Raw genomic sequence first — 13,262 nt, forward strand, 5'->3', positions numbered from 1 at the left:
TGATTTGTCTCCTAGTTTTTTCTTCTGATGGACTTTAATAAGTTCAGGATCTTTTGGAAACTTATGAAAAAAATGTTTTTCTTCAACAATTTCTTTCTCACTATGATTTTGATGAGTTTTTTTCTTAGGATAACCAGTCCTACAACCTGGACAACTGCAAATCATTCTGTCTAACATAATAAATGCAAAATATCAATTTATTTGATGAAATTGTTAATAAATTTATTAAATAATTCCTGAGAATATGTAATACATATATGTGATGGATATATCGTATATTTTATATCTAATTAAGGTCCCTAAAACTGTATGTATATTATTGTAAAGATTTATAATTACTAAATAAAAGTAGATATATAACAATTGTTGAAAACAAAAATACATTAATAAGTTTAACCTCAAAGTCTCTAAGTACACAAAAAACTATAATAATCATGTGGAATGAATATATAAAAAATGAATTATTCATTTCTTCTTTGCAGTCTTGTAAAACAAACAAAAAAGAGAGTGTTCCATATCAATTTCAGTGTTCCCTGGATTATCTCTGATGGTGAATTTCCAATCGCTGATAACTCTTAAGTTGCAGCTCTGCGTTGTTATATGTTTTTGATTATGACACACTTATTTCTCAGTAGACTTTTCTTATTTTTGGTTGACAGTTTCTATAGATAATTGTTAACAATAAATTAAACATCGAAATATAACCAATAGGACAAAGGCGGGTCATTTAAAAAAAAGTGTTACATTTTAGGTAAAGGAGCTTGTATAAATCATCAAAATTTGAATACTAAAATAAAAACACTTTTCAATTAAAATAGATACTTTGCCTGATTGTTTAGCCTTATGCAAAACACATAAGCTTTAATAAATATTCCATGTCAACTTAATTCCATGTCAAAAGATTGGGAAAACATTGAATTTTACTTGGGTTATTTTACTAAATGAATTTAAGGATTGATTTTTGAAGGAGTATTGAAGGATTATGTTATGATAAATATCTGAGAAGGAATTTTTGAATAACTGCTTAAATACGGTGAAATAGAATTATGAATATCAAAAATAAATATTTAAATAGGTTCATTATATCTAATTTTTAACATAAGTATGAATTATTTCAAAATTATGCAAGTCAAATAGAATCATCCTAAACCTTCTCAATGGTATATTCGTAATGGAAAGTTCCAAAATACAGACTAGATCTTATACATGATGAGATATACTGAAACTTCAAATTACGAGTGATAAAAGAGATGGATAACGTAGAAAATCTAACTTTGTACTTCTCATGATGAGAACCTATTGACGGTACAAAATATAAATTGGCAAGTGGATATGGTGGTGGATAGGATTCGAAACTTGTGACTCTACTTTGACTTGAGTTCATATTTTGAAGGCTTTGCGTCTCGACTTTATCTCACTATCAAAGACTCACTACTCGACTTTGACTATAGAGCTAATTTATACTGAGCTCAAGAAAAACAAAGACCCTATATTATAATTGTGGACTTGAAATGTTTGAAATTAGATAGAAAGAAATTTGAATACTTAAGTTGGACTCGATAAAAATATTCAAAGACTTAGACTTTTGAACAAAGACTTGAGACTAGACATGGAGTTGCAGAATAATTAATTTTTTCCCCCTCTCACTATCACTGCATGAAAAAATTACAGCCTATTTAATTATTTGATTTTGATATCCATGACTTTATTTTGCCGCATGTAAGGAGTTTATTGGTCAATCAATGCTTTGGACCTTCACAGGTTAACAAAATTTAGGATAATTCTGTTTGATTTTCAATGTTGAAATAATAAATATATTAAGTATTAGATATAATTAACCTATTTAAATATAAATTTTTGATAATCATGACTCTATAAATAATAATAAAGTTATTAGTTAAAATAAATAGCGGTGACAAGTGATGACGTCAAGAGAAGTCCGATATATCATAAATACTTACGTCATTACTAGACTGCAAATTCCTTGTTTAACCCAGAATTAAGCAAAGTTACTTCCTTATCACGTGAAAGAAGAGTTCCATTAATCATTATATAAGTAAAATAATTTTTACAATTTTACTGTCTTTCTTTTTAGTTTTATACTAAGCAAAAGAGTTCCAAATTAATTTTAATATCTTAATGTCCCAGACAATTCCCGAGAAACCTGCTCTAATTTTGTATGAAAGTTTCATACCCTTCAGCCTTATTGAATTATTTTTCTTCGAAATGTCAGTACTGTGTTTGTGATCGTTTGAGTATCCGAATAGTTCGTTAGGTTACAATCTGCTTTTCTTCGAAATGAAAAAATGTTGATTATTCCTATGTATCATTTGAGAAAAAAAAGTCATGGAACTTTTAAAATCCAGCAGCATAACTTTAAAATTAAAACTTCTGAATCCCTTTACAAATAGAGAATGTCGTTAAAAAAGTCCTTTTCAAGTGACTATAGAGTATTAACGTTTAAAAAAACCATTTGAAGACTGAAGCTTTACAAACATAACTTTTTCATAAAATACAGCTAAAGATCGAATTAACAATAAAAATGGGACACCCTAGTACACACGCTAAAATAAAAATTTAGTAGAAGTTGACCTTTTTTGTGACCTATGAATATGGCCTTAAAACTATACTTTATTGATTTCAAATATTATATAACCATTGTTTTAAGTATAAAGGGGCTTTAATGATCATGACACTCGCTAAAATTCTTTTTATTATTATTTCAAAAAAATGGATTAAAAAAACACGTATTTTTTTTTCTCCCCAAAATACTACCAAGATATGAAGTCACTAGAAAAGTTGAACTAAAATTGAATTTTCTCATTTTCATAAATTAACCCAAATATTAAGTAATTACGTATGAGTCTGCTAATGAATGTAAATGTATATCGTCTGTATGTTTTAGATGGCCCATTTTTCTGGAATAGATAATTATCTGAAGAATGCATTTTCTTATCCTCAGCTGTTGTTTATTATTTAACTCCTGATTAGTGAAATTGCTTTTCTACTAAATTTAATTATATTTAAAACCAGATTAAACATTCGTGTGTACTCATAAAAGACGAACTGTAACCTTGAGGACTTGTTGCAGAGTTATAACTGTAATAAGCCCTTGTTGGAATTAGAGTTTAATAAAGGATCTACTTTGGAGTAATTATTGTCAATGTCCTTATTTATTTACTTCTCCCTCTCGTAATCGTAATTGTAGCTGATCTAATGAAACGTTATGAAAGCGAAGCTCCTCTTCTCCCAAAACATTCTTCAAATTTTCAGTGTTACAATGTTGATTTTCAGTTTCTTCTTTAAATTCCCATAATACATGCTATTTCCATCACTACTCATGAAAAACGTAAAGTAGAACTGAGGATTTGTTTGAGAGCTATCTTCTATATTATTCAAGTAAGATTTGTCTATTCGTCGACGCCTAATAGCTCAGAGTTACCTGTAGTAACTTATAAGTTATAATACAATGGAGTAATTTCTCCTGGCTACTAATTCCGTATATACCGCAGCTCATTGCTTAAGAATTATCCAAGCCTATGTCTGTAAGTAATCCAAGAACCTCCAAAATAAAACAAATTACACAAAAATAGTTTTTTTTTCGTATGCAGTATAATTTATAGGTATATATGTACAAATACTTAAACATATGAATATAGATATACTCAGAAGTATAAATACATAATATAATATTTGTATAGGTACATATATTATGTACTAGACGATCATGACATAAAAAAATTAAAATCCTTATACAATTTAATAATATGTAATTATAAGTAAGTAAAAATATGATATTAAGTAATTATTATAAATGTTATAATGAAGAATACTATTGATAAATATATATATATAATTATAGATATTTGTATGTATATATATTTAAGAGTTAAAAAACGACATTATTTTAAATTTTTGTTTCAATCACTGTTTGTAGAAGAGAAATATGAAAAATTTTGGACGACTATATGTAATAATTAGAATATATATTGTTTTTGGGGTTTTTTTTTAACCAATAAAAAACATACATAGAAAAAATAGGACTTGAAAAGAAAGTTAGAGGAGAAAGAAAGAAAAATTATTATAATAATTATAGAGCATGTAGTTAAGAAATTCGTCAATTGCACTTGCAAATAATGATAATTAAAAAAAGAAGAAGTTGAATTCAGTCTAATTTATTATAATATTATATTATATATTGTAAGAGAAGCAATTTGACAAAAAGTAATTATTATTTAAAGCTAAGCTTTATGAGGAGTACGTCACAATAGCACTAAGTTTAAATAACTATCATCATTGGCATAAAGTATGAAGATGGATGTAAATAATAATTTAGGAAAAAACAATTATTCATTAATTAATTTTAACATATTACTTCTGAAAAGAAGTTGAGAAAAAAACAACAACATATACATTGGACCAAGTCAGAAACTTTTCGAAAGACCTATTTTATATTTATTTGTTTGTTTCATTGAACAATTAATAAAATATTTTATATATACGAATTACGTTAGACATTTATGTATATAGTACATTATTAATTATCTTATAGAGTATCTTAAAAACAAAAAATGTCATGTAACGAATAATGGGGAAAAAAGTTTAAAATATTGAAGAAATGGATCCGTTATCTATGTTCTTTTTTAAGCAAGTACCCTTAAGTTTACATTACAGAACAAGTAAGAATTAAGTGTAAGTATATTAAAGATAGATATAATGATAGAAAATAACATTAATGAAACATCAAGATATTATATAGAAACACAAAAATAAGTTAATGTCGTTTAAGTGATGATGGTAAAAAAAATATTATTTTCATGTTAAAGAGAAACAAACTCCAATGCGAAAATACTTTTAATATACTGTTATATAATATGTATAATTGATTATCTTCCTCCTTTAATGATGTATATATCAAGTGGATTGCACAAGGATTCAATATCGCATATTTGTTTTTAATAATAGAGGAGCAGCATTAATCATCCCAGTTACCTCCCTCCTCCCTTGATTTTAGTCTTTGGCTTTATTGTTCCACGTTTGTTAGTTCAATTTCTTAACATATCACCTCATATATTTTTTGTTAACTCTTTGTCACTTTTATCAATAATATTAATCAGAAGGAGCAAGGGGACAGTGTGTATACTATGAATGTATCTAGGTACATGCAATCTAACAATTGGCCAAATACACGTATAATACATCATTCATATTTCTGTGATTGGATGTTTTTATGGGGATCAAACCAAAAAGAAGTGAAAAAAAGTTCTCAAAGTAAATAAATAGAGCACCATTGAGTAGTTACTTAAATAATGTGTACAAATAAGAAAATTATAAGGGAAAAAACTTTTAAAAATAAGTACTTTATGAATTGATTAACTAACAATAATTACACGAGAAAGAAGCATTGAGAATGGTTGATTGTACCAAAAATTAAAAAAGGGTGGAAATAATAATTAATGAATTAGGGACGACCACAAATTGGGGGGAAAACAAATAAACAGATTTGATTCATCAAAACATATATTTTCTATAACACATAATTTTCATTGAATGATGTTAGTAATATTATAACACAAAGGAAAACGACTCAAAAATTTATATTTTTTAAAAATAAATACAAAAAATCAAACAAAACAAATGTTCCTAATATGAAAAGGCAGATCAAAATTGTTGTTTTTGTTGCCTGTGGTTGTTGCTTCTTATAGAATAATAATAGTAATATTAAAAAAAATATGTATAATAAGTGGGGCAAAATTTCTTAGATATACTCCAAAGAAATGTATATTCTGAAAAACCTTATAAATAGTATTATCATAATGTACACTTATTTATAAATAGGAATCGTTAAAAATAATCAAACAATTAAGACAAAATGAATAATGATTATAATAATAAATATGAAGTTAGAAATCCTTTCTAACTACTACTAATAATTTAATAAAAGAGGTGTGCGGGAAAAAAAAAATAAAAATTTAATCATTTTTTACACAACTAGCAAAACTACTTGTAAGTATATGACTGATTCTTCTTATGTGATGGTTGTGGTGAAAAGAAAGGGATTTGGGTGGGTTGGGTGGTTTTTTTGCAAATATATATACGTATCTAACAGTGAAAAAATCTTTGAATCATAATCTAAGTAAGACAGAACAAAAAAGTGTAAACACATACAAAAATATATATATATATATATATATTATATTTTTATAATATTATTAAGGAGATGAAGTAGTATAGTAGTAGTAATGTAATGTAATGATATCTAGTAACGAAGGAATACGTGTATATGTTTATATCTTTTTGTAGTTTTATGTATTTTTATATTATATGATTTTTACAATCAAGTTTTTAAATCATTTTTTATATCTTTGCACAATTAGATTTTTTAAGAGTAAGAAGTGATGAAGTAAAGAAAAGTAGTTATTGATATTAAATTAACAATTATTCTACGGCACAATTATATTTTTAAAATAGCAGAGTGTTTCTAAATCAGATTGCCAAATGAGTAAGGAGATGTAAGAGAAAACATAAATTATTCTATTAATTATATGTATTTAACTTACTTATTGTTATCAATAAACTAACTCTGGCTCAATAATTTCGTGATATATGAGTAATAATTTCGTTCAATTTTAGAGAATTGAGAGGAGGAGGAGGGAGGGATGGAGTTATAAAAGGGGCTTAGGGGACATGCAAATCTAAAGAAACTTACATTAGATTGATTTTAACAAAAGTACAATCACTGTTTTATGTGGGCCATGCATTAGTTAGTACAAGTAGCGTGTCTTGCCAGGACTGAGTGGTGCATAACCATAAGGAGCTGCAGCAGCTGCTGCGGCCGCTGCAGCCACTTGATGAGATGGTAAAAACGCTCCTGGTTGCATGTGAGCTGGTAGTGGATGTGTGGGAGCCCCCAGACCAGGGGCACCACCTCCATGACGCGAATGATGAGCTGGAGGCGGAGGAATGGCTATCTGTTGATATCCTGCTGTTGTTACATAAACTGTTGTTGGTGCAGCTGCAGCGGCCACAGCTGCTGCAGCCGCCGCCGCATATAGATCCGACGGAGCTCCACCAGTTGGACTATAGTGTCGTCCGACTTGTGCTGCTGCTGCACGATGTACTGTTAATACATCTGCTGGTGATTGAAAAGCATGATTGGAATGAGCTGCTGGAGGTTGAATGTACTCAACAGGAGGATGTGGTCCTCCACTTGTCCCAACGCCTCCTCTGGAGTAATCTGAGGGATGTGCAAGGGGTGGTGGTCCTGATTCTCGAAAAATTAAGCCTTCACGGGTCGACTGATGATGAACTGATTGAGGTACTGTATTTTGCTGTGAGTCTCTCAACGTTGCACTTGTATACTCCCTATCCACACGATCTCGATTAGCATCTTGCACGCACAATTGCTGAAAATACTCTTGAGATGTGTCTAGAGGTCGATTTTTATAGAAATGACTACTGTTAGAATCAGTATTACGATAAAAAGAAGTAGTTAATTCTTCTTCTTTTAGAGTTGAAAGTGTTAATTCCGATTGTGCCTTTGCCAACAATCTGTTTTTCACAGACAGGGAAGAAGAATTTTTGTGGTTATAAGTTGTTGAAGAATTTAGAGAAGTATCAATAGAAGAATCATTGCTTAAAATCTCTGCTTTGACCTTATTTTGCGGTTGCTGTGGAGTGCGCCTTGTATGATAATCTTCATCTGAATCTGTAACTGTAACACAGGACGGAATATGACTTCGAGTCGGTGTTCTATGGGAAGAATACTCCAGTGGAGTTATTCTCATCACCGAGGGGCATCCACCAGAAGAAGGAGGGGTTACTTTAGTTTTGGTAACTGACGGTTTTATGTCTGGAGCAGATTCTTCTTCGCTATCAGATATTGTAATCACTTCTGGAACATTATTGTTCTCTGATTGTTTAATCGATTGATAAGTCAATGGTGGGGTATCATTGATGGTAATAGATCGAGGTGGCGAAGGATGATGTGCAGATTGTTGGAAGGAATGGTTTTCTTTGATACGTTTCTTGACTGGACTCAATTGATTTGGCTCCTTTTTGACATAACGACCACTATAGCTAGTGTTATTATTATGAGCTGGGGGCGGAGGCCCCTTAGTTGGTCTCTTAGAAGATGCATAAGCAGCTCTTTCCACAACATTGTTTGCCCGCAAGGATGGACGATCATATATTGAAGCTGTAACAGAAGGCTGGAAAGTAGTTTGATCGGGTATCCAAGCTGCATCTACAATAAGTGGGCAAGGAATAGGTCTCAAAAGATCATCAGACTGAAGTTGCTGCCATGAAGGAACCAAAGCCATTTGTCTAGTTGTGCCAGGCCATGAAGCTTGAACCGCGGCTAACATTTGACGGCCATTAGATTCAACCATCGTTACAGGGACATATTGTTGAGGATGATGAGGTGGGGGTGGCTGAGAACTGAGTAATGAAGGTGGAGGAGGCTGGAGCTGTAAAGCAGCAGCCGCAGCAGCAGCTGCGACGGCAGCATTAGATCCTTGCGCGGATCCTTGTACAACAACATGCTTAGCGCCCGCTGGAGATGGTAGGGATTGATAGTTAGCTGTTTGAACAGGAACCAATGCAGAAGGTACTAATTGATGAGTACTTTGAGGATGTATGTGAGGATCATAATTTGGTCTATCCCCTCCTGTGCGTACCCTATGTAGCTGATTATTAAATGCCAGAGTTACATTTCCGTTGGAACGAGGTACTAAATTCGCCATAAGTGAAGCAGAATTTGCTGAATTATTTGCATTTGTTGACGGTGTTCTTTTACAAGTATCCATCATTCTTGCAGATGCTTTGACGTTAGCACAATGAGCATAATCAGCCATATGAGTCATGGTTATAAAAGGGTGATTAAGTGCCTCACTTGGAGTTATTCTTCTTTCTTGTACCATGGTCAGCATTCTCTTTAGTAGATCGATAAATTCTCTACGATCCACTTTCTCAGCCAATAATTCCCCCCTATCCAAATCAGTTGGTACATTTACTTGACCCATATCTTCCAGACAATTGAATATATATTTTCGAGCCTCTTTGGATTTGATTTTAGTCTCCATTTCATGCTCTTCAGGAGTTTTTAATCTCCAAAAAGGATAGGAGGAATCCCTGTCGCGATAGAAAAACTTAGTAGTTTTTGAGGATGATGACTTGTTTAACATATGCTCCGGAGGTAATCCCTGAGTTTGAGATATGTATCGGATTTGGTCGTATTCAGATGATCCAGGATATAGTGGCCAACCAAGAAATAATTCTGCAACAACACATCCCAGAGACCACATATCTATAGCTTCACAAAAAGGTAATCCCAAAATAATTTCAGGAGCACGATAGTACCTACTCTGAAGATAAGTGTTGCAGATAGCTTTTGAAACGTGTGAAGCCGAGCCAAAATCAATAACCTTAACTCGATAAGGTTGACGAACTGGGTCGAGTAACATTATGTTTTCTGGCTTTAAATCTGCGTGGATAAGACCGAGCTGCTTAAGTTTTAATAGTGCCGTGAGTACTTGTTGCGCTATAGGTCGAATATATTTTAGCGGGAGAGGTTGGAATTTGTTATGTTTCAGAAAGTCGTACAAATTTTGTTCTAACATTTCAAAGACAAGGCAAGTATGATTTTTGTGAGTAAAACATTCATAGGCTCTTACAAAGTTAAATTCGTCTGAATTCTCTTGAGCCAATCGGGATAAGATACTGACTTCAATTTGTCCCTGTCTAGCGTAAGATGGATGATTTTTGAGGATTTTGATGGCAACAATTTCATTCGTTCCTTTCTTCCAACATTTGGCAACTTGGCCAAATGTTCCTCGTCCCAAAAATTCCAGAACTTCATACCGATTATTGAGTGGAGAATACAGTACTTCATGTTGAACTAACTGATAATCTCCATCAGTTGAGGATGAGGAGGATGATACTGCATGTTTTCCACTGCTTTGACTATTGCTACCCGCCGTCGTCGTTTTGCTGTGATGTTGATGGTGGTGTCCCACAATTGGACCATCAGCTTTGCGCTTTCGATAGTGTTCCACTTTTACTAATCCCGCCACGATGTAACTTAATTCAACTTTGTCTCATCAGAATCAAGTACGACGGGTCAATGATCTCTATGTTCTTTCTTTCTTTTATTGAACTCAAACGTCCAAGTGTCCTTCACGTATTAAATCAAAGAACTCTGCAAAAAAAAATCAACCACAAATTAATTATAAACTTACTCTATGAACTAAATAATCAGCAAAAATTGGTTCACAAGTAAACAATTTAACACGGATATGAAAAGTGACTAATGAAAAATAAAAAAAAAGAACAAAGAACTGATCAGTTAATAGCTTACATTCAAACTAATAAAGATAATTTAATACAATATTACAAACACAAAAAAGTGGAATGTTTTGATTTTCAACAACTTAACTCAACTTTTCCCTTATTAAATAAATAATAAAAATCAAATTTCAGTAGCAACAATAACCCGAGCTACCAAATTGCCCGAGAGCAACAAAAAGAGAAAAATAGAATAAAGAAGTGTTAAAGAAATATGAGAACTCCTATTATTATAAAAAATTTAAATGAATGTACGTATTATACACATCTATAAAAGCCAAATTTAAGCTGTAGATAGATTAATATATAAATATAAAAAAATGAAACTTCTAAATTTGTCAAGAATTGTCTTAATAACTTATAAATATAGTGTTTTCATGTGACGCAAGCATTGTTGATGTTGACCATTTTGAGGATCTATAAAGTCAAGTTTAATAAGAATAAAAATTATTTTTTTGATATAAATATTAAGGAAAATATTGAACTTTTGAATGTCGAAATGGGACCAAGAAATAAAAGGACTTAGACCTTACTGTCTATCAGAATGTATCCTTCTAATATCAAGTTTTATTATGTATCAGACCTTAAAACGAATATGAAACATATTACTACATCGATATACAATCTTATTTCCATATTATAGACAATCAGTTAAGTATTACAATGAAAATAATAAGATATTATTTTACTTCATTGTCCCAAATCGATCAAAAAAATAATTAATAGTAGAAATATAACAATTTTTATAGGGATTTTTAGTACATATTACTTTGATTATATTCAAATATCGCTGTTTATCATTGGTACTAAGTAGTATTCAATGCATGTCTTAAGTTTTTATTTATTCATAAAGGCATTTGATGGAATTTAATCAAGAGTTTTTAGAATTTTGTTCTCTTTATGTAGTAAAAATATCAACATGGAGCTCCCCAAGATGGCGTCGCTTTCAATTAAGATGCAATTTGATGACGTCAGTGAAAACGTTCTACAATAATGAAACTTTGTTTCAGATGGAGTCGGATAGAGAGGCGTCCTTGTCTAATCTACTTGTTACTACATTTGTAGCTATGGTAATATAAGTAAAAGGCATGGGCCTATTAATAGTGGCATACATTTATCATATTAATTACAATGAAATTTTGAAATACAAGCTATAAAATGTGAATAAGATAACCCACATTTGTCTTAACAGATACCAAAAATGTGCCCTGGCTACTAAATATGAACTAGGAGTGTTCGTTACTGGAGTAAGGATGATTAGACATGATAAATAAATGCTAAAGAAGTCAAATGAAATATAGAAATTAGAAAGATGAAAAAAGCTGAAAGCAAAGAAAATAGAAATGAAAAATGGTGAGACCTCAATTACTTCCAATACACTGTATTTGAAGCAATTGAAATACATGTGTGTGTGTGATGCTCTATTCTAAGGATGTTAAGCCTAAGGCTCATGAGTCAGTGATTGAACCAACGAATCAATGGAATATTTATTCAAATTAGAATCGGTACCTAAGGAGTTGAGAATTCCGGAGCACCAATTATATTGTGTCGAAAAGGGATATGAAGAACTTATTTTTGAAGAATCGTTAGTGAGATCGCCAGATCCGTAACACTTATCACATAATTATTTACAACTTTCTTTTCACTGCTTCTTCTCGTACTCTTAGTTATTCCGCAGTTACAAAGAGATAAATCTTCGTTGTTGACAGAGTTTCTCCCTCTCTCTCTCTCTTTCTTTCCTTCTTCTTCTTTTATTTCCTTTTTCTTTCTTACTCGATCAAATGTCAGAGCTCTGCCATCCAGCCAGTCCTTTCTACGCGGCCTCTTATTTCCTTTCTTTGTTTCATACACCGATGTGCTCTTAAATATTCGTCTCTTTATATTTCACACTTATGCTCTTTTGTTTGTCAAATATATACCACTAAATACGATTCTGGGAAGGCCGTTTATATTTGTATTGCGCCCTCTGTTACCTTGATTAATACTATTATTATTATCCACACGGTGATTTCTTATTAAAACGATGTGTTCAAGCTCAACAACAACAGTCCATCGAGAATTGAAAATTCCAGACGTCGTAAAAAATAACTTATTTTGGTGCAAGAATGACGACTTTAGACTTGGATAAAATTCAATAATAGTTCAACTTGATTCATTTGAAACAATTTATTTTTGTCATATACTTTTAAAATAAAATTCAAGTAGTATAGGGCAAATGAAGGATGTACATTGTACACGCATATAATGACAATTGTTCATCTGCAAAGTTTCAATTCTAGTTATTTATAATGTTACATTTTTGGAAGCAAGTTTAGAGATGATAATTTGAATAGAATTTGTATTATAAAATATCACTATTTATGAAGGTATAGTTACCGTTAAAACGGATTCATTCTTTTTTTTTTGTAATTACCACCAAACAACGAAAAGTGCATATCTTAAAAAAATATGTTACGTAATCATTGCATATAATATCAAACGAGTGAGTTATATTTTTTTTTAACAAGTTGGTTTATTTTCTGAGTAATACTAATATCCATAAATGGACCTTATATGACGCATGGGAATTTTTTATAATACATATGCATTGAATGAAACTCTCATAAAAAGAAGTAATTTATAAATACGAGGAAACACATATTTACAATAAAATGTTCATTGAATACAAAATGTGAGACTAATTAAAATATTATTAATAGTGTATTAGGTTAAACATAAATAAATTAATAATAATAAACAATATTAGTAGATAATAGCATTGATTAGTGCGTTATTTCTTTAGACAATTAATTAATGTATCAACAAATCAAGAAATAAAAAAGAGATTCAAGCAAATTATTAGCTGCGTGATATTAAGCTTAATAATTATGAAAGAGAAGAACTGGAGGCCTAATTGAGTTAGTTTTTGTTGCAGGCTG

The 13,262-nt window shown here is 31.0% G+C and overlaps 2 protein-coding genes and 1 long non-coding RNA gene across 4 annotated transcripts in view; all 3 read right to left on the reverse strand.

Annotated features, from left to right (window-relative positions):
- Nucleotides 1-13,262, reverse strand: part of LOC121117966 (XK-related protein 6) — a 492,224-nt gene that overhangs the window by 137,185 nt on the left and 341,777 nt on the right. The gene's annotated exons all lie outside the window — the stretch shown is intronic.
- Nucleotides 407-1,938, reverse strand: LOC139906188 (uncharacterized). The gene is made up of 2 exons (XR_011781543.1): nucleotides 1,840-1,938; nucleotides 407-662 (listed from the first exon to the last, which is right to left on the reverse strand). It is a non-coding gene; the product is annotated as an uncharacterized lncRNA (long non-coding RNA).
- Hipk (Homeodomain interacting protein kinase) lies at nucleotides 6,313-12,400 on the reverse strand. Of its 2 annotated transcripts, none has more exons than XM_071890547.1 (2): nucleotides 11,854-12,400; nucleotides 6,313-10,198 (listed from the first exon to the last, which is right to left on the reverse strand). In XM_071890547.1, the coding sequence occupies exon 2, from the start codon at nucleotides 9,618-9,620 to the stop codon at nucleotides 6,765-6,767; it is 2,856 nt and encodes a 951-aa protein (XP_071746648.1). In that variant the 5' UTR covers nucleotides 9,621-10,198; nucleotides 11,854-12,400; the 3' UTR covers nucleotides 6,313-6,764. The 2 variants fall into 2 exon arrangements, with proteins under 2 accessions (XP_071746648.1, XP_071746651.1); XM_071890550.1 differs by having other exon boundaries at nucleotides 11,705-12,215.

This window comes from Lepeophtheirus salmonis, chromosome 1, assembly GCF_016086655.4.
Source record: "Lepeophtheirus salmonis chromosome 1, UVic_Lsal_1.4, whole genome shotgun sequence".
Taxonomy (NCBI): domain Eukaryota; kingdom Metazoa; phylum Arthropoda; class Copepoda; order Siphonostomatoida; family Caligidae; genus Lepeophtheirus; species Lepeophtheirus salmonis.

What these genes read in the sequence shown, in the direction of transcription:
- Hipk (XM_071890547.1), bottom strand. Translation starts at nt 9,620, where the DNA reads ATGTTAGAACAAAATTTGTACGACTTTCTGAAACATAACAAATTCCAA.